We start from the raw sequence: 25686 nt of genomic DNA, 5'->3' as shown, positions 1-25686 counted from the left end.
AAAATTGAAGAAAATAAAACATGTTTATGTTCACTTTTAGACAACACTATACATGTTTAACTTTATAAGAGTTGAATAGTTTCTCCCACAAATGAAAATTCTGCTTACGTTTACTCACCTTCACTTGATCAAAACCTATTTGAGTTTCTTTATTTTGTTAAACACATGAACACAACAGAAGATATTTGATATGTTTCCACCACATGAGATTATTTTAGAAAAATTACATAAAACATACGTGTTTAGGTTGAACTATCCATTTACAAAATGAATAGACTTCATGATCAAAAAATGTTATATACATCATTTCATTTTTTTACTGCCATGAAATGGGGAAAAATATATTCTAAATGACAATATGTGGAAGAAATTTGATTATACCTTTAGAAAAGACATAAAATGTTAGTTTTATTTAAAACATACCTTCTAAAGAAATCTCCTAAGGCCTCTTAATGTTCTATTTCTGCTTGAGTGTGTGTGTGTGTGTGTGTACATACACACACACACACACACACACACACACACACACACATATATATATATATATATATATATATATATATTACGGTTGAAGTCAAAATTATTAGGGCCCCTGTTTATTTTTTCCCCAATTTCTGTTTAACAGAGGGAACATTGTTTCAGCACATTTCTAAGCATAATAGTTTTAATAACTCATTTCTAATAACTGATTTATTTAATCTTTGCAATGATGACAGTAAATAATATTTGACTAGATATTTTTCAAGACACTTCTATACAGCTTAAAGTGACATTTAAAGGCTTAACTGGGTTAAAAGGTGAACTAAGCAGGTTAGGGTAATTAGGCAAGTTATTGTATAACAACGGTTTGTTCTGTAGATTATCGGAAAAAAAAAATTAGCTTAAAAGGGTTAATAATTTTGTCCCAAAAATGTTTTTTAAAAATTAATAACTGCCTTCATTGTAGCCAAAATAAAACAAATAAGACTTTCTCTAGAAGAAAAAATATTATGAGAAATACTGTGAAAAATTCCTTGCACTGCTAAAAATCATTTGGGAAATATTTAAAAGAGAGAAAAGAAATCAACAGGGGCTAATAATTCTGACTTCAACTGTGTGTGTGTGTGTGTGTATATACATACATACTCACACACACACACACACACACACACACACACACATATATATATATATATATATATATATATATATATATATATATATATGCACAATATCAAACAAGTAGCGGTGCAATATGGCTGTATATCAGCACTGGTGGGAGGCTTGCGTTGACACAAGGCTGCAGGCCATACAGTTGAAGTCAGAATTATTAGCCCCCCTTTAAATTTTTTTTTCTTTTTTATATATTTCCCAAATTATGTTTAACAGAGCAAGGAAATTTTCATAGTATGTCTGATAATTTTTTTTTCTTTTGCAGAAAGTCTTATTTGTTTTATTTCGGCTAGAATAAAAGCAGATTCAAATTTTTATGAAACCTTTTTAGGGACAAAATTATTAGCCCGTTTAAGCACATTTTCTTTTTCTGACTGTCTTTAGAATAAACCATCGTTATATGATAACTAGCCTTATTACCCTAACCTGCCTAGTTAAAAAAATTAACCTAGTTAAGCCTTTAAATGTCACTTTAAGCTGTATAGAAATGTCGTGAAAAATATCTAGTAAAATATTATTTACTGTCATCATGGCAAACATAAAAATAAATCAGTTATTAGAAATGAGGTATTAAAACTATTATGTTTAGAAATATGTTGAAAAAAAATCTTCGCTCCGTTAAACAGAAATAAAAAAAAACAACAAAAAAAAACAGGGGGGCTAATAATTCAAGGGGGCTAGTAATTCTGACCTCGACTGTATATATACACACATAGACAAACACACACAAGCAGAAATAGAACATTAAGAGGCATTAAGAGATTTCTTTGGAATGTAGGTTTTTAATAAAACTAAAAACTCTAGCCGAAATAAAACTTTCTCCAGAAGGAAAAAATATTATTAGACTTACTGTGAAAATGTATATATATATATGTATGTATGTATGTATGTATGTATGTATATGTATATATATATATATATATGTATGTATGTATGTATGTATATATATATATATATATATATATATATATATATATATATATATATATATATATATATATATATATATACATACATACATATGTACTTACATTTGATTGGCAGCTTTAATTTGAGCGTATTTACATCCAAATCAGGTAAACGCTGTAAGAATTACAACAGTTTGCATATGTACCTCCTACTTCTTAAGGGACCAAAAGTAATTGGACAATTGGCTTTTTAGCTATTCCATGGCCAGGTGTGTGTTATTCCTTCATTATCCAAATTACAATGAGCAGATAAAATGTCTAGAGTTCATTTTAAGTGTGATATTTGCATTTGGAATCTGTAACTGTCAACTCTCAAGATAAGATCCAAAGAGCTGTCGCTATCAGTCAAGCAAGCCCTCATTAGGGGGAAAAAAACAGAACAAACCCATCAGAGAGATAAGTAAAATATTTTAAATTACTATTGTCTGTAGGAAGCTTTACAGTATTATATTACTTCATATACATTAGGTTGTAGTTGGTGATCTTGAGCTAATTCAACAAAATAACTTATAATAACCCAAACATTTGTAGCCCAAATTTATGATAGGAAAAAATATTAAATAAAAATTGAAAAAAAAAAATTAGGAGAAACAGAAAAATATATAAAATTGTTAAATTTTTGTAGGTTTTAATTTTTTTGTAACATTTTGCTTGGATTTTTATTATCTTTCTATTTCTAAATATGTTTGCTGACCTAAAAAGTATTCTAATAAATAAATCTGTTTAATAAATCTATTTTGTTCAATTGCACCAAAATATATTACCAATATTCACTGAGAAATGGATATAAAATTCATTTTTTTAAATCAAGTGTACTCCATTACGCTAAGCACTGTATATACATACATACACACACATACACACACACACACACACACACACACACACACACACACACACACACACACACACACACACACACACACACATAATATTATAGCTTACTAACCTTTTAAATCCCATGTACCTATGTTCAAACGATATCTATAATCCTTCCAAAAAGCATTTAGTGTGCTCCTCCTCTCATTATCTTTTCAGATTTTTTCTGTGTAAAAGGTACCATAATTCTCTTTTAAGCACACATGCCCTCTCTGATGAGGACATAAGCTTGTAGCATTTTAAATAGGAAGCACACTGCCGTTATTGATCTTGTTGAAATGTGAACAGCTAATCAAGAGTTGATGGTAATGTTTTATGTATATTACATCCATAAAGACAAGCAGAACAAGTGTACCCCGCCTGTACACATCGCATTGACTCGAAATACACCGTGCATATATTCCCCCCCGCCCGAAAAGGTTAGACAATTATGCATAAATCAATACTTTTCCTGTTACAGAAATAAGTATTATAGTTCCACTGAAAACGTCAGGCCATATAAATACAGCAAACGCTCAGGCCAGGCTGTAATTGGTGCTGGACATGTCTGTCTTTGACTTAGTCATTAATGTGATGAAGACAATATTAACCTTTTTGCCGAGCCTGTGAGACATTTTTAAACAGTAAATGTGCTGGCTTGAGGAAGGAAGAAAGCATAAATCGTTTAAACCAAGCTCAATCCTACTCTGTTTTACATTTTTTCATGTTATTGACTTAGAAGAATGTTTTGTCCAGGACTTTGCTGGAACACTTATTAAATACAGTAGGTGATTCTGTAATTCCAGATACACTTTGCCTTAAAAAAAAACTCAAGAAAAAAGAAATACATCTAAAAAAAACATGAAGATCTTTCCAATCAGATCTTTTCAGTTTCGAATTGAAAATAAATAATAATAATAATAATAATTTAAATGAAAATCTTAAGAACTTTTCAAATCAGTAAATTCGCCATACCTCTCAGTGCTTTAAATCCTATATAGTGACTTAATTTATCATATTTTATATTGTAAATTTAAAGTTAAAGGATTGTATCAGAATTTACACAAGAATAATGGACTCGAATTTTTATAAGAAAATTTTTTAAACATTTTAATCTTAAATAAATATTTTAAAAATGAAGTAAAATTAATTAAATATTGTTAAATGAAAAGTAAAATAAAATAAGTTGTTATATGTGATGGATAAAATAAACATCATAATTTAGATAATACGAAATCATAACACCTTTAACAGAAAAAAATATTCAGTTGTCATGATCTCTAACATCTTGAAATTCACCACACATGAGCAAAAACTTACTAAATAATTGAATCTGTAAATATTTGAAAAAAGCAGGAAAACATATTGGCGGGCATTATGACCAGTTTTATTAAATGGTTCCATCACCAAACTTCAAAGCTCTTGTCTTCAACATAAAAAAGGTGATCCTGGTTCGAAATGACATGAGAGTAAGTAAATGAACTGTCCTTTTAATGAATTTCCACCACCGGCAGACTCTCACTGAATAATCACTTCCGTTGCAGTACTTAAGGGCACGTGAAGCCACGTCAGTCACACTTCATTTTTACCGCCTTATGTTTTAAGGCAAAAACGATAAACGTCCAGCGAGACTTCACACAAATCCTATTAAATCAGCGGGAGGGATTTGAAATGATATCAGAGTTTCAATTATATAGACTCAAGTGCTATTGATTGAGTGTAATTTATGACTTGTGTGCCGTGATGGGCCTTGGAAGACAACACGTCCATTCCCTACGGAGGGTTTTTATTAGCGCCGCTGGTGTGGACGGCCTGACAGGCAGAGTGGGCTAAATGCACAGAGGATGTGTCAGGCTGAGGTAATTTACCTCCTCTCAGCCTACATGAGAGCCCCATTAGATCATTACAGCTGCATGCATGAAACTGAGCGATGGCTATAAATGCATATCTCCTTTTTTTATTCTCATATCTCTCCATCCTTTCCTCTTTTTTGTTATGATAGCTCCGGCAGGTTTGAGGGCCCCTGGATTAAGGCCATTGAATATGACTGCGATGAATGTTTTCTGGGATGCCCCAGCTGAGCTCAACGGGCCTCCTCCTCTGTATCATGTGGAGAGGACGGATGTGTCTTTGTCTGATGCCCAGGGTCAGGTTATAAGAGGGAGACGCTTCACGGGGAGTGGCTTCTTCAGGTTTCCCAGTGCTACTCTGCCTGTCAATGCTGACTTTACAGGTATGTGAATTCATCAATAGGCTGTGATGATTGTTTGAAGGTTTTTTTAACAGGTAAATATGAAATGCCAGCCGATCAATAGCCACAAAATCAATATTACAAAATATTTATGTAATATTATCTGTTTTCAAATAAAACCAAATTTTCAGCCATGAAAAATAAAAGAATTTTATGTCATGGGATTGATCGGACTCTGAAGACTTGGTGTGACTTCTTAGAGTTGAGTGTGGGTGTTGGACAGCAGCTGGAAATTTCCCAACAATGAAAGTTGTTTTAAACCATCAGATTTTAAATCAACAATTACGAATGAAACAAACAAACAAAAAAAGTGTAGTGTGGTCAAGTTTTAACAAAAGTTGATTAAAAAAGTAAATTTTCGATGCTATAAACCTTTTTCTTAGAATGCAAAATTACCCATTATTCTTTGCATGTATGCAAGGAGAATGCTAAGAACTTCCGGTTGGCAGCTGATGTGTATAAACAGTCACATTTGGACGGCTTTGAAACGATAGTTTTAATCTATTGTACCTGCTTTTATTATCGTTGAACTAATACTGTTGTCAATCAGCGCCACCTCTGAGGCATTTTCCCCTCGTTGTTAGACGGCATCTTCTGCAATTTAAATTAAGCCTTGTCATCGCTAAAATCAACTTTTTCTCTTTCTTTCAAACATACAACCAAACTAAACTAATGTAATTCACCAAAATGTTTGACACACACTTAGCCTACTGTACTGTCCCACTGACACACTAATTTAATAACTGTGACAAAGAGAAAATAAAGTGACATTTTGAAATGACAGAAAAACACTAACCGTGGTAAATACTACACATAAATGAAACCGAAACGACTCGCAATTAGAATCAACATGCAAATCAGCCAGCAGATTATCAGTAACGGACTTTTATTAGTTATTTTTGTAAATTGCATGACTTGCATACCTGTTGTGTTTCATGCCAGTAATCTGGTTTGCAGCGAAGTATTGCGTGTGTGTGTCTGTGTTGTGTGTTGAAGAGCTGCTAAGCTAAAAGCTGATAGGCAGGGGAAATACACTGTATTTCTGAGGGCAGACACGTGAACTAGGAGAATGTTTTCTCTCGCGCTTAAACCACATCTGACAGATTATAGTGGCTTTAACACACACCTTTCAAAGCTGTGTGTCACAAAACACTCCGTAATTCGCTCAAAACGCTATTGAAACCCATTTTCGGAGTGTAAATTACCAGTTGTAAATTATATAAACGGAAGTTCTAAACATTCTACCGGAAAACGATGGTCGCAATGGCGCCATGCATGCAGCCGCCAAGAAAAAGGTCTATAGCAATTTAAAAAGTGCATCAACAAATCACAATTGCTCGACGCAAGATGCTGTAATGAATGGGTTTTATAGCACAACACGGTGCTTTCCGCATCCTTCACTTCAAAGTGACAATGGCTGGAAAGAGAATGAAACCAGCATACTGAACATTGCCGGGAAGTATAGCATCTTTCTTGTTATTTTTTATTTATGGCAGCTGAAAATTCTATCCCTACTTTTAACATTTAAGTTAGTAAATGATTTGCTACACTAGCTTAAATAAATACTGTACAACATTTTCATAGTGAAAATTTCCCGTTCATTCAAAACTCATGATTCCATAGATTCCTATTAAATTATAGCATTTCAAACTCTACTTTGCTAAAAAAAATTAATGAATAAATATCATTACTCCCTTCAAATGCAATAATTCACCCTAAAAATAAAAATAGTCATGATTCACTCACGCTCTACTTTTTCCAAAAATGATAGACTTTTTCTCTGTTGAAGAATGTTGGAAGCCCGTTGCCATAAATATTAAATGTATTTGATTCTCTACAGTGGATCTCCATGTCTCTTCCTACTATGGATTTTATTGGCTACCAATGCAGATGCTGATGGCATTTTCCATTGTCTGCACCATATTCAAGCTTTAATTTTATATATATATTTTTTTAAATCCAGTTTTATGTAGTCATACAGTCTGCGTTTGCCACCACTTTATTCTTTGTTTGTTTTGTTTAGTTTGTTGGAACTTTGCAAACTGTAAATATCAACAACTTTGTTCTTCATTAATATCATATTATAAAATTAATAAAACATGTGGATAATATCTACATTATGTTTTATACATAGACCCATAGTAAACTGAGAAATCCGTTCACAGTAAAAGGGTGTAATTTAATAAATAGCAACATAATAATGCATACATTTTGCCTTTTAATACAATATGTGTATTGTTTGCTAGCTGTTTCTAAAAACCAAAATGTCCTGTGATACGTAGTGAATTAGAAGAACTAAGAGGCATTGTTTGACATAACATAAATACAGTGCGAGTTTTTTTATTATTATTATTGTTATCATAAAACATATATATAAACTTTCCTGTTAGTATATTGTATTATTCTGATCCCAAACAAAATCAACACAAATATCTTCAAATCCACCTTTAAAGTAGTTTTAAATATTCATATGGGCTGCTTCAAGCCCATCCATCTGCCCTAAACACTCTTTATTCATCTCTCACTCCTTTCCTCACTCTTCTCCATCCCCATGTATTAATGACTTCCATGATTAGACAAAGGGCAATTATACTTTTGTTTACAAACATAATTGGGGAATTGAGTTCCAAATGAATACAGGTTCCGGTTCATCTACTAATGCAAAAATCCTTCAGCTTGCCATTTGTTTAGATTACTTGCGCTTTAATTGCGTTAAATGCTCAGAAGGCGTTGCTTTAACTTATCAGATTGGTCAGTGTGATGTGACAAAGAGGGAAAACATCAGATGACCTTTTCAGCGAGTGACATGGGGATAAGGTTTAGTTTATTTTCCTGTCATTTGATAGTTTTTATTTGAGAACATGTGGGGAGAAAGACACTGAAATGGTCAAGTGAGGTTTGTATAATTTCCTTTTCTCATTCTGAAGGCTCTCTCTGCTGCATAATCCACAAACGAACATGAAACCATGTCATGTCGTGAGCCCTTTTTTGTTGGACACATGCTCTGAGATATCGGGGAAATCTGACTTTATTTATATTAAAACGAGGCAATTAGTAGATCTTCCCTAAGAAGTCGGCCACATTAAATTGCCTCCTTAAGGAGCGTGCATATAAATGGGTGACCCTTTGTGACCTTGCAATTTCAGGAAATGAATGGCCATTTCCCCCTCTAACTCTATTAACATTTAGCACTGCAATTTCCAGTTTTTTTTTTCCTTAAATAATGACAAACGGATAAATCTTTATAAATCAAGCCCTGAGTTGAGTTCAGCTCACTCCCTAATTGATCAATGGCTGCAGTCAAAGTGGTGAGCTCGTCCTTGGGCCTGCTGGGATTATAAATGGCCACCAACTAATGAGGGAACCCAAAGAACAAACCAGAACGACAACACCCCTTTTAGCCAACTTTTCTTCTTATATCTTTAGTTCATCTGATTTTATTTCTAATTTTGTTTTTCGAGTGCAGTGAACATGAAGTGCTAAACGGCCAAATGTTGGCTTGTTGATTTCTGTGATGCATTACTGAAAAACACCAAGATGCTGTTTGTTTTATTGAACTGAAAAGCTCAATGGCTGAAATGAGGCATAATGACAACAACAAAAAGCGATGAACAAATAGCATGCTCAGGGACAAATACGTTGTGTTGTATTGAAATGTAGCCAAAGCAATAAATTAAGCTAAATCAATGGTCATCTAATCTTGTGCTTCAAATGACTTTGTTAAAGGATGCAAGTCCTAACAAATCAAAGTAAAAATGAGATTAAAAATGCAATATGGTTGAGGTGAATTGACTTGTGAGTTGTGTTTTTCATCGTCTTTGAATTATAACAGCAGTCTTGTTTTTTCCTGTTTTAAATATGTGCTTTATTTTATTTATTTATTTATTTCTAATTGAATTAGATATTTAAAATATTTTTTATTATTTTATTTAGTTTTATTTAAATTTTTATTTAATTCTTTTAAATTAATTTTTATTTATTATTTTGTTTTATTTATAATTTTATTTTATTTTATTTATTGTTTAATTTATTTTTTTAAATTTAATGTTTAGTGTTGTTTGCTTATTGTCTATATAGTATAAATATTTTATTACCAGTGTTATTATTTATTCCTTTTTAAATATTTTCATGCCTTCATTTTTTAGCTTATTTCTATGGAGTGACAATCAAGAAATGTACAGTTTTCCAAATTGGGAGGCAGTAGTACATGGTGAATGAAGCAATTTTCAAAGACTACATGCTATTGTAGCACAAAATGTTAAATGATACAAATTATTTTCCTTAATTAATTTGATTGATTGTCAAACGGCCTCAGTCAGTGGAAAGTAGAGGGAAACTTTGTACAGACATCATTAGTTTTTCCCCATTTAAAGATTAATCATGAAAAGCTCTGGCTCTTTAATTCTGTAATTTGTATATTTAATGGGGTGCTGCAGAATCTATGACAGTAATTAGCATTTCCTGAAAACTCATTAATACGCAACAACTTGATTAATGCCGCAATATTACTAACATGACTGAAGTTATTCAGGTTATGTACTAAGCAGATTAAATCCAAATAGCCCTGTTTGTTTTACTTATAGCTGATATGATGTTTTTTGGCAGAGAAAAATATTTTGGGATGAACGTGTTTGGCATCAGTTTCCATTATCCACAAACTGGCAAATATTCCCTTGCATGCTGTTTTTTTTTTTTTTTTTCTTTTTCTTTTTTTTTCAGAATTATTCAAACAAAATGTAGCAAGGTTGTTAAAAAGAGTGATTCTATAGGAAATATACAATAAAATGTGTTTGAGTGTGTATACAGCATACACAGTTATGGAAAAAAATAGACAAATTTAAACCTTTTGGGTTTATGGTTTATGGTTAATGTGACATTTCTGCCAGATTTTCAATTAAAAAGCGGTAATTTTTTCTACCATGTTTATTTACATTTTCAGACCCTACAGCATCATATTTTGGTTTTGAGGGTCTCCAACAACAGGCAGATGTGCATGCTAGGCCAAAAAACCTTCAACAAACTTTCATTGTCTTATAATATGCATTTATTTTTACCTAATTATCCTAACAACTCCCATATGATTTAGCGTTTCAATTGTTCCGAAAACGATCTTTAGCGCGATGCTAATCTGTGCTGATTGGTCTGATGGACCAATCTGTCGTGATTGGTCGACTGCATTCAGAGTGAGACAGAGAGAAATTCCAACCACGGCTTATCAACAACTCTGAGGTAGTCAGTGCAGAGTGTATGTGTAAGCACAATGTAGGAGTGCATTATAGCAATGCAGTTTAACACCAGCATATTGCTCTATCATTCATTCATTTTCTTTTTGGCTTAGTTTCTTTATTAATCCGGGGTCGCCACAGCGGAATGAACCGCCAACTTATCCAGCACATGTTTTACGCAGCGGATGCCCTTCCAGGCACAACCCATCACTGGGAAACACTCATTTACACGCATACACTAAGGACAATTTAGCCTACCCAATTCACCTGTTCCACATGTCTTTGGACTTGTGGAGGAATCCCACGTGAACAAAGGGAGATCATGCAAACTCCACACACAAACGCCAACTGACCCAGCCGAGGCTCGAACCAGCGACCTTCTTGTTCGATGTGAAGCGAACGTGCTACCAACATTGCCACTGCGTTGTCCATATTGCTCTATTTATAACCATAAGTAAAAACAGTGACACACATTCAGTATTAATCCACACAGTGGCAAAAGCTGAACTATTTTGAGACCACCGCACGTGTGTAGGAACAGCTGATGGTGGCCATAGCAACAGCTAATGGCAGTAGATCGCAAGCTCACAAATGCATTCAAATCCATATGCAAAGTGGCACGTGACATGTTTCCAGCGTGGTTTTAGACGCTATATGAGAATATAAAGAGTTAACCAGATACAAGTCTAGCAGTTACAGATAACAAAACAGAAATAAATAATTTGCAAGCTAGAGAAACAACGCGGCAACCATTTTAATCACACTTACACTTGTGAAATGGAAGTAGAATTTTATCCATGAACTGTGTACTGTAAAGTTCCTGTCAAGCTCAAAGTCCCATACATCAATAGTTTTTTCTGATTTTTTTTTTTACAAACGGCCGATGAATCCCCATTGTAAGTGTGTAGATTGCTGAAGCACTCGTCAGAAAAATGACAGGAACACAGCACAAGGCAGGGGCTATAATGCTGAGGTATTTTTTCAAAAATAAACTTCAAACACTGACTCTTTACAGCCTCGTCTTTGAGTAGAGAAAGTAACATTAACTTTCCCTCACACTTCAGAGCACAGCGTTTTCATGACATGATTCATCTGGTACAGTGTTTGTTTTCTTTTCTTTTTTTTTTCAGTATTTGTGGGTGTGGCCGGGGATCTCAATTTTCCCGGGTCTGCATGCAACAAATGGACGGGGTTTAAGTTCCGTATCGACCTCACACTATGGCTGAAGATTTGTAACATCGGAGATTCATTCGAACTATTATGAGTTGCCTTTATAGATGAATCAATAATTTTAAGCATAGTGTACTTTCAGATTTAGCCTTAGCTGGATATTTCATTTCACTTAGAGCTGTGTTACACACTGCATGGAAGGGCATTTTCAAAAACCCATAATAGGGGCTCTTTAACATCTGGTGAGTTATTGAACAAAAATATCATATTTAGAAGAGGAAAAATACCTTCTTTAAAAATATACTGCATCCATTTTTTTTTTACATTTGGTAAAAAATTTGTACCTTTTATAATATATAGAACAGATATTAACATTTCACTCAATCCCATACCTAAGAACTTGGGAATTTACAGTACCAGCGTATACATATTTTTTCAGTCTGTCCATATTTGGTGGATGCATTAGCCTGAAGTGCTAAAGTGCTGATGCAGTCCCCATGTAAAAGTGCTTCACATCTTTCCCATGTCTTAGCGCGAGTCTTGAGACCCACAGAGGTGAATCTCATTCCTCATCAGCCTCGCTCAGACCAGCCCTGCGCCTGAGAGACCTCTGACCACAGCTTTTCTGGACAGGCCTGTCAGTGCGTACAGAGCCACGCTGCTCCGCTGGGATCCCAAATCCCACAGATGTCCCTTTAGCCTCCACATTGCCTCTCCTGTAATGGACCAGACGTTCTGATGGATGTGAAGCACTTGTCAAAAAATAGCTGATCACCCCAGAGAGATCTGCTCTGCTGAACCTACAACTTCTGATCCAGGTTCTCCCCCAACACTTTCTACAGGACCGAGACTGTCTGGTCAACATGAGACAAGAGCTTTCGCTGTTCTTTACTAAGCACCTTTTTTAAGGGTTGCGTTTAGTTGCTCTCTACTCATGCCATGGAAGAAAATACGTATGAACATATATTAGGGACATGTGGGGTCATGTGAAATTCATGTTGTGGGTAATGGAATGAAAATATCATGTACTGTAGGGCTTCTGGGTTTCATGTACAGTAATTCACATTTTGTTGTTTTAGTGAGGGTTTAAAAGGTATTTTATTTTTATGCAATGCAAGTATTGGAAAGCTTATTGTCATGAATGTTGACATGCTGTATTCATAGATGAAAAGCTTTTTGGTTTGGAACAAAGTGATCAAAAACAGCTCTGTTTTGACACTGCATAATTTAAAACATTTAGCTTTGTATATCTGAATTAAAATATGGATTTCCAAATGTCAGTGTGAACCAAAAGTGGCTTATATTCAACCCAGGCTCATTCTGATTACGTACCACAGTATACATTTCTGGAGAGAGCAAAATATGTCCCTGGATTTTTTGCATTTTTTGTTTTCGTGGATCCGCTAGAGGCCGCTGTGTGCGCATTTTGTCAAATATCAAATATCTTTCGCAAGTGCTATTCGTGCCTGCTGTTCTTAAGTAAATCCACCAGAGGCCAGTTTTGACTAACTCACTGACTGACTGACCAACCAACTGACCACCCCACTCTCCCCCTTCCCTAAACCCAACTAATACTATTTTGAAAAGTACCTATTGACCAGCCCACTCCCTGCCCTAAACCTAATTGCGGTGTTTTGATAAGCAATCTAGAAAAAGAAAAGCCATTGCCTGACTATTACCACATTTTCAGATTTTACCACATTCTCACCATTATTTACTTGTTTATTTTATTTTTTTGGCTTCTGTTTTTGTCTTACTTGCTTTCTGGAACTGTTCTTTACTATACTTAAACCCCGTTGTTGCAGTCAACTCTGTTCTGCATATCAAGTCCGCCGACATACATGTCGAGCTACCAGACAAACTGGTAACAGCAGAAAAGCTGTCCATATGCAGGTAGGCAGTCAGCTGGTTACAGCATCATACTGCCCCATAGCATTCATTTTAAAGACTAGATGCAGGCTTAAAAAGCTCTGGCTAAATAATTTGTGATCTTGAGAAATGTATATAGGGCGTCAATGTAATTCCAACCGGATCGGAATATCGGCTATTTTTTTTGCACATCATTCTCTAGTAGCAAACTAACGGTAAGAGGAATATATTGTATTGTATATGTAAAATATATTGTGGATGAAACAGTCAAACTGACTTCCAAAGAGATGGACCGCCAATCAAAATAGTAAAGGTTGCTAAAAATAAATAAATAAATAAATAAATAAATAAATAAATAAATAAATAAATAAATAAATAAATAAATAAATTTATTTATTTAGTTGATTAACTTGCATAGATTAATTGTTCACCTAAAGAGTAAACATTGTAAATTTAGATTCCACACTGATGTTAAATGTTAACTGAATGCTGTTTCAGTTGATCTATAATTATAACATTATTCATTATTTATTATATAGCACTCCTCCAGTTATTAAAAAGCCTTTTGTATAACTTTCAAGAAGAAACACAATACATTTTTTTAAAACCACAAACACCACAGTGTGTTTTTAAACATAGTCAAAACAATGTGATCATTAAACTATTGTTTGTTTTAAAATAAGACTTAGTCACGTTTAGTTATGTTTAGTTATGTTATGTTATATTTAAGTTATGTTTAGTTTTATTTTTGTACTAAAAACATTAAAAAACTTTGACTTAAAGACAAATGTTTGGCCCCCAAACTGTGTACTATAATACCCCTAGTAATTAAATGGATGTTTTAAAATGTGATTTTTATTCTTGTGATGGCAAAGATACATTTTCAGCATCATTGTTGCTTGTGCATTGTAAAATCATTCAAATATGTTTTTTTTTTATTTTTTATTTTTGTTTATTGAACATTTTAGATTTAGAAACTTATACAACAAAGCCCAAGAGAAAGCTACATTAAGATAAAAAAAAATATAGATATAGTGCAATAGGTACAAAATCAGAATAAAAAACATGCCTTATATAGACTCTGTCATATTTGACTAAAATTGTACCGTTTTCTTGCTGGCACCATTTATTTTGGTACAATAATGATGTTGAGTGAGTAGAGATTACAAGAAAGATCAACTAGAGAAGATGGGTCTAGCTATCGTTTCCGATCATTTTTTGTAGCTGTCAGAACATCAGAATCCTTCTTCAGTTGATGGATAAGAAGTTTGATGAATCGTCTAGCAGGAGAAAGAGTAATAGGTCACTTTGAATCTGAGCTCTCATTAGATCCGATACTATGTCTCGCACCCTGGACCAGAAAAATACAATTTGCTGACATTTACAGAACATATAAGTACCTTGTGCAAAGTTACATAACAAAAAAAAGGTCTGACTTTCCTATTTGAATATGTTTAAATTGAAGAAATTTGGATTGGATTGGATTTAGGTTGATCATTTTAATGCGTCCTACAAAACATAATAGTTTTATCAGGCCAGTAGTTTCCTTGTGCACTCTAGCATACAGAGTCCGTCCTGTAGGGTTGGTATTCAGATGGTATAATCCCTGTATCAGTTGTATAGATCTGAAGCCTGAAGAAACATCTTGCTGCTCTACATGAGGTCAACCAGACTTACAACCTCTTCAATCCACTGGAGATTCAAAGATAGATTAAGCTGAATCTTTTTAATCTAAGCAGTCTGTATTTGAGTGGGCTTGTACTCGCAGTCCTCAACATATTAATGAACTTATATTGAAGAAGGATATCACTTCAAAGGTGTTTTTTTTACGTTTGATTTTTAGGTCAGATGGTGGAAGGTTTTTACTACTATTTTTTAAAGCGGTTCTGTTAGAATAAAGCCTTTAGAGGGTAGTTTTGTTCTCACAGGCATCACCCTGGATCCTTAGAGCTCAGTTTCTCACACTTCTGGGTGTTTTTATTCTGTCATTTGCTCTTACAATCTTCTAAACGTGATTTTTGCATGCATTTTTCAAATATGCTGTTTTCTGTACAGTGTTTTGATCAAACAGCCTGTCACCATTGACTGTCTCTCCAGGCTTGCAGCTGAGTTTCCGGACACGCGCTGAGGAGGGGCTTCTGCTGTTCGCTGTTTCCCCTGGAGAACAGGAGGAGTATGTCGCTCTGCAAATACACAACGGCCGCCCGTACTTCCTCTTTGACCCTCAGGTACTTCATGGTCATGAACTGCTGTGTTTGTTTATGCTATAAAAAGCCTTTGGTAACACTTTATTTTGACAGTCCCTTGTAGACATTCTGTTGACTATAAGTGGCCAAAAGTGAAGTGCTAGGAATATTTATATCCCTATTCAAATATATCCCGATGTCATAATGATTTAGATTTTTTTAAGCATCACTGCAGGGGTCTAAAATATTTTGACTATGCATTTGACTGGATTAATATATTACTATGAATAAAGTCCATACACCTTACTGTCAGTAACTATAGACCTAACTAATAGGGATATGACAAGATCTCGTATGACGAGATCTTGTGAGTTTAAATCGTAACAAGATTCCGGTCACACTTTATTTTGATGGTCTGTTTGTTGAATTTAAGTTAAGTTGCATCTACATGCCAACTAATTCTCATTAAATTATAAGTAGACTGTTAGTTTGGGGTTAGGGTTAGTGTAAGTTGACATGTACTTGTTAAGTTTCTTATATTCAGTTAAATGTCTGTTGAAGGAGCTATTAAGTAGGCAGTCTACTAATACTCAAATGGACCATCAAAATATAGTGTTGTTTCGTGAGTTGTGATGATGGAGCATGATGGTGAAATTAGCACTAAAGATTGGAGGCAGGATTGGATTTGAATCTGCACAACTACTGCTTTACACAACTGGCAACCCAAACTGCCTCTGTGTTGCGCGTCACTCGTTTGCTTGGGCGGGTGTGACGTAACAGCGAGTTACGCATCTAACAGAGACTACAACTGCAGCTGCGCACTTAACCATGCAATGGAATAGCACTTTACATATGCTAAACTTCGTTGTAAACACAAATAGCATTAAGATGTGGAGTATTCAGTTCAGACATGTAAACAACTTAATCAAACTGTTACATTCATGAAGGACATTTAGCTGAATTTTATTACAGGACAAGACATATACGCAGGGCTGTTCTACACTATTCTTTCAAATACAGAGTCAGTAAAGTACCACAGATGCACACATCTCTAAGCAAGCAAGCACATACACGCACTGTTAACATCTTGAGACATCACAAAACACGCATTTATGCTGTCTGGGAAAATCATAAGTCCTCTTTTCATTCAGCTAACGCTATTAAAATAAATTAAAACAACTCTCTCCTATCAGTTCTTACTTCATTTTCGCATCCAGTACCTCAGAGTGAGTCATGGGGGCATGAATGAAATGCTGCTGAATGAAAGAGAAACTGCTGAAAAATTTTAAATGACATATCAAAAATTACATAATTTTTTTAAGTTCAATTTGTGGTTAGGAGTTCAAGTCAGTCAGTAGAGTTTATAGTCCTTTAAGGCATACAGTATTATTAATTAAAATAGAAATAAAATACCATTCATCACAATAAAAAAACACATTTTTTTACATTTTGTGATTTATTTTTTTTAAGTTGAATAAAACATCTATTTACCATTTATATATTAACAAATATTTATCTAATATTTAAAGTTATATATAAAAGACTATTTTCCATTCACATGCTAGCAAAATATTTTGCAGTGTTTACATGTCCTTTACAGCTCAGAGTTCAGTAAAATAGAAGTAAAATAACATTTATTACAAGTTGATTTATAAAAAAGCATTTTTGATTTTTTAAAATAGTTTTGCAATTTGTCATTTATTTATTGGAGTAGGCATCTCGTCACACCCCTACTAACTGTAGACCCCTTCCTTCATAGAAATCAAGACAAAAGAGTCACCGAGTGTTGACAGGAATGTGTCCTTTAAACGTAACTGTTTTACATTTTGCCAGTTTAGTGACTCTGACAAGAGTTCAGCCGTACAAAAATGTACGATTTTAGAAAGAAGACATGACATAAAAACCCACCCCTATACCCAACTGTCATTGGAGGATAAGCAAATCGTGCTAAATTGTATGAATTAGATTGAACGAATTCATACGAATTAGCCGCTAAATCAAAAAGTTACGAATTGCCGTGAGATATCATTGATCTTTCTTGTCCTCTTGTGCCCAGTTGATCTAAGCATCTTCTACATTGTATATTTAATTGCATGTGTCTATTGTTATATGACATTATTAAAAGCTAAAGTTTATTTAGTTGATTATTTTGGACTATATAATGCATGTCATATGTAACTTTATTTGTATATATTTTCATCTCCCACTACATCTCAACAAATTCAGAGCATTAGTACACTTTTACGTTAGGGTTAGGGTTAGTAATAAGTTGATACGATAGTTGATAAGTACTTGCAATTTTTTATTTATTTATTTTTTGTAGTATGTTTATTTGGTGACCATCGAAATAAAGTGATAGCAGATGGTAAGCAGACAGTATTGTCATTGCAACTTGTCTTAATTAATGTTTAAAAAATGTAAAAAAAAAAATAAATAAATAAAGTGATAGTTAATAAATAACTTAACTCCAGCCTGTTGAAAGTACAAAATTTAAACCTAATGTATTTTTGATCTAATGCTGTAATGCCTAATTTCACATGACTGATTTGATTGTTTTAATTTTAGCTTATAATTTTAGGGCCCTATCATTCAAACGGTGCAATAAGGTGCAATATGTGTTTGCTATCATGTGTTGCTATTTTCAGACCAAAGTAACCCTAATTTTTTCACTTACAAAGTCCGCCATGTACATAGCAAATGCGCCATGGTGCGACGCAACTGACTCTTAAAGGGAATGGGAGATGGGACTCTCATTGGTTTATTCTCAAAACACACCCAGAACTCATTAAGAGAATAAGCTCAACCCTGTTAGACCATGTGCCGCGGCATAGAGCGTATTTTTCCATCCTTAAAGTAGCAAAAGTGGATTTAAACATGTCCTTAATGCTTTTGCTTCATGTGCTTTTTAGACTTTGTGCCTGATCGTTAAAATAGAGCCCTAATTGTGGACCAATTTTGCATCAGCAATAACATGAAAGTAATTGTCTTATCTTACCAACCAGAATGGTGATATATACTTATCTATTTTACTAATAACTTCTTCAGACAAAAAAAAAAATCATGCATTTTGATGGATGGACTATCAAGTTCTTCTCTAAAAAAAAAAAAAAAAAAAACTTCAACTGAAAGAGTGTTTGAGACCAATTAACTCGTTACCCGCAGACATTGGGTGGGGAATAGCAATAGCATGCTAATTATGCACGCTGCAGCACTAGCATGCAGGGTTGAGTCTATTGCTCTGATGATGAAAGCAATCATGAAAGATGATTTCACATAAGTGTCCAGGAGACCACCGAGAAACTCTCCCCACCAATAAGCGCCATTGCCGAATACTGCCAGTTTTGCATTCGTAAACACATTTTGTCTGGGTAGTTTGATAATTATAACTAAAAGTGGTGTCATGCCCAATTAATGTCCCCTGATAGCATGCCCATTAGTTCCCCCATTAACGAATTCAACAATTCTAATGGGATTAGCACCATGGGATGCTAATTGAGCGTGACACAGGGAACTGGTATGCTTCCCCACACACTCTTTCTAATGATGAAATTAATGAGCATTTTATGAAACACTGTCTCATGAAAGCGTATTTAGTTCCTGTAAAGGCTGTCACAAATGATGCTGTTTTTTTTCTATCCCAACGTCTCCTTATCGGAGTTTCTCAGAGATAAGCGAGTGATGAGTGGTTTCCAGGCATACAGTGAGGAGAGAAGGTCTCTCCGAGGCCCATGGGCATGATTAGTTGCATTAGTACCACGGACAGCGCCCATTTCATCTTAAACAAACTCAAGGGCTATTAAGCAAGAGTATGCTGCTCACTGTGTTAATGACATGCACTACATCACCAAAACCTATAGCAGCTTCTATAGAACTGCTGTGGAACAGATCTTTAATGAACTGTTTGGAGTGTTAGTGTGTAAATTCTTTTCCCCATGCTCACGCTTTTCCATTGGCCATTAGTTTTTATGGTTAAAGTGAGCATTTGCGGGATTTCCAGGAATATCGACAAAACCGTTTCTCCTAAATGTTTTTGTTGTTTGCTTTTTTGGTTTATTGAAGTTGTGAGTTTGGTCAATTTAAAGCAATGCTTCTCAACCTGGGGTTGAGGGGTCTTTAAGCTTCCAAGAGTGTCACAGGATAACTTAAAGGTGTAGCAGGCGATTGTCTTCAGAAACTTTTTTTGTTATGCTGGCTGAAAGTCTTTGCATCCTGATAACAATCATTAAAGGAAGCCACATCCATATCATCCTGCAGCCCAAGACTAGTTACAAATTGAAGCTAAGCAGGGCTGACCCTGGTTAGTACCAGGATGGGAGAGCACATGGAAAAACTAGGTTGCTGTTGGAAGTGGTGTTAGTGAGGCCAGCAAGGGACACTCAACCTGTGGTCTGTCCTAATGCCCCAGTATTGTGATAAGGCACACTATGCTGACAGTAAGCACCATCATTAAAAATTCCATGGCACTTCTCATAAAGTCTAGGGGTATAACTCCGGTGTACTGACCATATTCTCTCCATTGACCCTTACCCATTATGGCCTCCCAATAATCTCCATCCACCGAATTGACTATCACTGTCTCTCCATTCCACAAATGGCTGGTGTGTGGTAAGTGCACTGGTGCCAATGTCCTGTAGCTGCTGTCGCATCATCCAAGTGGATTCTGCACACTGGTGGTGGTGTGGAGAGACCATCCTCATGACTGTGAAGCACTTTGGGTGTGTGGCCATACACAATAATTGTGCTATATGAATACACATTACATTACATTCAACTGAATTTATTTGTATTTTAATATTCTAAAAAGGTATAGGACCAAGAAAATTAAAAGCATCCAATTAAAACCATCAGGCTGAACATTACCGTACCTGCCTTTCAAATTATAAAAAGGATTATGTCACATGCGCATTATGGACACGGTTCAGACAGAAAATGGCATTCAAATATCAACAACACACATTTTTTTTTTTAAGTTTGGTATTATAAATATTATATAATTATGTATTTATATTATAAATAAGTATTGTAGTGATTTTGAATGTAGTGGCAAACAGTGTATTGGCTTTTTTGGCGATTTTTCAGGGTGGGACGAAGGCTTTCAGTCCTATCAGGCTAATGTTAGCATGCTCACATCAATAGGAAAGATCTCCTGTTGCACCTTTAATAGGTGACTTTTATAACTGGTATACTTTTAGCTCGCCCTAGTGTATAATGTTGTTGTTGATCATGGGAATGATTTGCAAAGGAACATACAATATCCACTCCAAAAGGGGTTGTTTTTAGATTGTTCTCATTCCGTCATTCTAGATTAAATAAATTGGTGTTCAATTTTAATTTTTCTATAGTATCATTCCATTGTTATATCATTCTATTTTAATTGAATCAGTTTTTAGATTTGCTTTTGATTTAAACTTATCCCAACCCAGGCTCATTCTGAAAATGTACATATATATACATTTCTAGAGACTGCCAAATACGTCCCAGGAGCTATGTTTTTTTTTTTTTTTTTTTTTTTTTTTTTGCAGTTTTTAGTTTTCGCGAATCCACCAGAAGCTGCTATGTATGATTTTTCAAATCTCAATTTTTTTCTCGCGTGTGCCGTTCACACCCTCTGTTCTCGTGTAAATCCATCAGCGGCCACTGTTGACTGACTGACTGACTGACCAATCAACTGACCAACCCTCCTTCTTCTGTAGGTTGGCACTTAGCTGGTAAGCGAGAAAATAAATCCCCCCCACCACCACCAAGCATCCATTTTAAAAAGAAAATGCAGCCATACGTTTTTCTGAAAGCAAAAGTCTTCTGAAGGATACTTTCAGTGCTAATTAATCGATTTTAGTTGGTTTCCCAAATTATACATTAGATTTTTGCTGCATGCTTTTAGGATGCATTGTTTTAGTTTAAGGGCAAATTGGCAATTGGATATATATATTTTGCTATATATTTTGCAATTGGCTATATGCAATTGGCTATATATCAGAATTTCTCCTTTATTTTGCTCCAAGGAAGAAAAAAATGTTTGAGTAAATAATGACAGAGTATTGTTTTAGGATGGGCCATTTCTTTAAGCACATCTCAGGAGCATTTGCATGTTTACCTCAAAAAAATTCCCTTGAAATGAAACGCAATTGATAATTCATGAGCGTAATTAGCAATTAACTTATGCAAGTGGATGATTTGTGGTGCAAATATCCTCTAGCATTGCTGCAATGTTTTCTTAAAATGGATGAACGCTGTGACTGATCGTTTGGGGTTCAGTCATTAGGATTCCCAAGCTGATGTTTTCAGCATGTGACTGAAACATGCATACGTTACATCAGATGTTCAGGTCGTGATGTCATTGACAGGTCTTCATCTCACTGACCGAGATTGATGTTGCATGTTTTTGTCTCCAAGCATGTGAAATAAACACATTTTGTAAACACATTTTAGGCTGGCATAATTAAAGTTAGCAGTTAAACTTGCTGGCAGATGATTTTATTCCGAAAGGCTTTTAGTTGTTGTGACAGAATTGATCTCCAATCGTAAAGAAGCCCCATTGAATACTTTCAAAGGGAGGCTGGATAGGAATGCAGTGTTGTGTCTGTCCCGGTTTCTCCCTGAAGCTGTTTCTTCTTCCCATCTCTCTCTCTCTCTCTCTCTCTCTCTCTCTCCGCAGTAAGCATATCACAGGGCTGACTTCCCCCAGCATCCACACACATATTGATTTGATCATTAAATCTTCATCACAAAGAGGAGATGCGATACTTTGTGTCTCGGTGCTTTCACTGCAGAGCACTCAGTCAGGCTGTTAAGTGTATGAACCTGAATGATGTCATATTTTAGCAGGACAATAACCCCATCTTATGTTGATGGTGCCAGCCCGTGAAATTTACTGCTTTTGGGGAATGTCCTATCTCTGGGCAGAATTCCTCCACGACTTTAGTTCTGTGCCAAGAGGGATTCTGCTGCAAGTTTTTCAACTCCTTCTCCAACTTCTCCTATACATATCCACCTACTGGTTGGTAACTGGTCAAAGTTAGCTCTGTGTGTACTGTATGTCAGCATGACCAGTTGTGGTGACCCTTTACTTTTTACTTAGTAACTGTACAAGTTTTGTCTAACATTGCAATATTTTTAACTGTATCTCATTTTTCCTTGTGAATTAAAATGTTTTCAATTTTTTTTTTGGATAAATTATCTCCACCTATAGTTTTTGCCCTGTCATTCTGTCTTGTCTCTCTGTATCCATTGTTTAGTTTGTCAATCATTCTGTCTGTTGTTCTGTATATCTGTCATTCTGCCCTTTTGGCTTCTTGTTCTGTCCTCTTGCTGCTGTCTTTCATTCTGTCATCTCATCTTGCTTGTCATTCAGCTCATTGTTCTTTCTGTGATTCTTTCCACCATCTTATATCTTTTACCTTTTCTATCTGTGTTGTCTTTCAGTTTGTCATTTTGTTTATCATCTAGTTGGTTTGTCTGTTGTTCTATTCATCATTCGGTCCATCTGTCTGCTAATTTCCGGTCTGACTGTCGATTGGTTTTAAATCTTTCAACTTTTTTCCAAAATATAAAAAAATGCATTTGCTTTACCATTAGTTTTTGTACGTTCCTCTGGACCAGTTGGCAATTCTGTGTCGAATTTGCATGTCCTCCTTGTGTTGGCCTGGCTTTCCTCCAGGTGCTTCGGTTTCAGAAAGTCCCAAGACATGCGGAATAGGTGAATTGGGTAAACAAAATTGGCTATAGTGAATGAATGTGTGTGTGAATGAGAGAGAGATTTAGGTGTTTCCCAGTACTGGGTTGCTGCTGGAATCCACTGCATAAAATATGCAAAAGTAATTGGCAGGTCATTCTGCTGTGGCAACCCCTGACAAATTAGGGACTAAGCTGAAGGATAGTGAGTGTTTCTTACATTAAAAAAGCAAATGTTGTCACTGTTGCTCCCAACATTGATGCCCCCAGTATGGTGCTATTGTGTCTTGGGTGTCCTAATTTGAATTCTGACTCGTGAACCTTTCCTGGTTTGAAAAAGGCAAAGACTGCCAAAAACTATTATTTTACAAACAATCCAATCATTTTACATTACTTACAATTAGAAATATGCCAACATTCAACAATTCAATGTATTGTGATAATAAACAAGCCCAATAGTGATAATGTGCTTTTTAAGAATATTTAGATGTATGTTAGTGTTCATAATAGATTACAAGTCCAAACATTAACAATTCCGTGTTAATCTTGCCTACTACATGCTGCAATATTAATTGATTAATAAATCTGGGACTATTTTTAGAGCTATTATACATTAATTTTTTGCAATATGGCTCTATAAGTTAACATTAGCTTGTTCAACTAAACTCACAATGAAACTACAAAAGCTTTTGTCAATCTAAGGTGATGTTAATTACTTGGTTACAGTGGTGTAAATTAACAAACTACAAATACTCAAATTACTGTGAGTAGTTTTAAAAATGTGTACATTTACTTTCCCTTGAGTACATTTTTAGTGCAGCATCTGTACATTTACTCCACTGCTTTCCTTCAGCCTGCAGTCACTACTTTATTATTTCCTGTCTGTGGGGATTAGAATCTGTCATGTGATTCCTGTCCAATCAAATCGCACATCGAAAGTAAATAGCGTCATTCTTAACTACTGTAGCTTAAGACATGCCACAAACTTTTTGGAAGCATTAAAAGTGTCCTAGAAGATACTTTACTTGCAATGACCCAGAGACTGTTTGACTGATCGTTACTGATGAAAGATGACCAAAATGGCCTTAAACAATAACTAAATGCACTACAGAATGTTACGTTGACACACACATGCACAAATTGTAAACACATCAACCTTTTCCAGCATAATACTCACTACTCTTGATTTTTTTAAAAGGGATACTTTTTTACTCATACTTTGAGTAATATTTACAACAGATACTTTCAATTGAACTACATTTTTGGCAAGTAATGGTACTTTTAATTAAGTATGATTTTTCAGTACTCTTTCCATCACTGCTTACTTAATGCCTAATAACTTGTTAAAATCATAGTCATGATCTATAGCATAATCATTTTATTAATAACTAATAATTTCAGTTTTTTAAACGAATATTAACATAGTAATTGTTATAAATCAGGCCTTTTCTTACTCTTAATTTTTACCTATTAAGCAATAGTTACTAATTATACTGTATTGCAAAGTTTTATCTATTGTACTTTATAATACTTTTGCAATTGAAGCTGGTTAAAAATTTGATCTGAACATGAGCATACAATAAAGTGACACATTTAAGTCATTTTTGTTTTTTTATACGTCTTAAAGTAACCTTTTTGCAGCTTATGTCAATATCGTGATAATACTGTATGCTGTTATAAAAGCTTTTAATTGCAACAAGACATTTTTATACCACCATAAGCCTACTTACATTCAATGTGCAAATCCTGCATGATTTTTTCATACTAAAAGTGTTTACGCCGCATTAGTTTATGTGCATACATTTTTCTCCCTAAGCTGAACTGCTGAACATCTCCTCCTCCTAAAGCTGCTGATCAGCCATCATTTGTGCAGTGTGTGCGTTGTGTTCATGATGAGCGAGTGATTAACCCTCAGCCTTTGATGCTAGGCCTCAGCCGTGGCCCTCAGCCCTCGCAACGATGGAGGTAGACGCTATAATGACAACCAGTGGCACCATCTGATCGCAACCAGGAAGCAGGCCGTGGGAACAATCATTGTGGACAATCAATACAGCGGTAAATGCGCACACACATATGATATTCATAGACCCTCACCCTGTCCTGTTCGCTTATTTGGTGCCTGCGAAGCCCCCACTTGAACAGATTTCAAGCAAGGAATTATCAAGGTTAATCATTGCTATTCTTTGTGTGATTAGAATAATTAGGCCAAAGAAGCCTCTGCTTTTTTGAACTTACATTTCAATTAAGACTGGAGGTGCGAAGCTTCCTGTCTCAGGGGATTTTTTTTCCTTCCAGAGAGAGGATTGCTTTATCTCAGTCACTCTAATGGAGTAATA

The 25686-nt window shown here is 34.9% G+C and overlaps 1 protein-coding gene across 2 annotated transcripts in view; it reads left to right on the top strand.

The window, feature by feature from the left end:
* Nucleotides 1-25686, top strand: part of ush2a (Usher syndrome 2A (autosomal recessive, mild)) — a 394144-nt gene that overhangs the window by 111974 nt on the left and 256484 nt on the right. For both annotated transcript variants that reach the window (XM_009293147.5, XM_073928624.1), the window contains exons 21-23: nt 4981-5211; nt 15591-15721; nt 25279-25405. In XM_009293147.5, the coding sequence (XP_009291422.2) occupies nt 4981-5211; nt 15591-15721; nt 25279-25405 (489 nt within the window). The remainder of the gene's footprint in view (nt 1-4980; nt 5212-15590; nt 15722-25278; nt 25406-25686) is intronic.

The sequence above is a fragment of the Danio rerio genome, chromosome 17 (assembly GCF_049306965.1).
Source record: "Danio rerio strain Tuebingen ecotype United States chromosome 17, GRCz12tu, whole genome shotgun sequence".
NCBI lineage: Eukaryota > Metazoa > Chordata > Actinopteri > Cypriniformes > Danionidae > Danio > Danio rerio.
The sequence above is the reverse complement of the archived record's forward strand: the minus strand, read 5'-3'. Positions and strand labels throughout refer to the sequence as shown.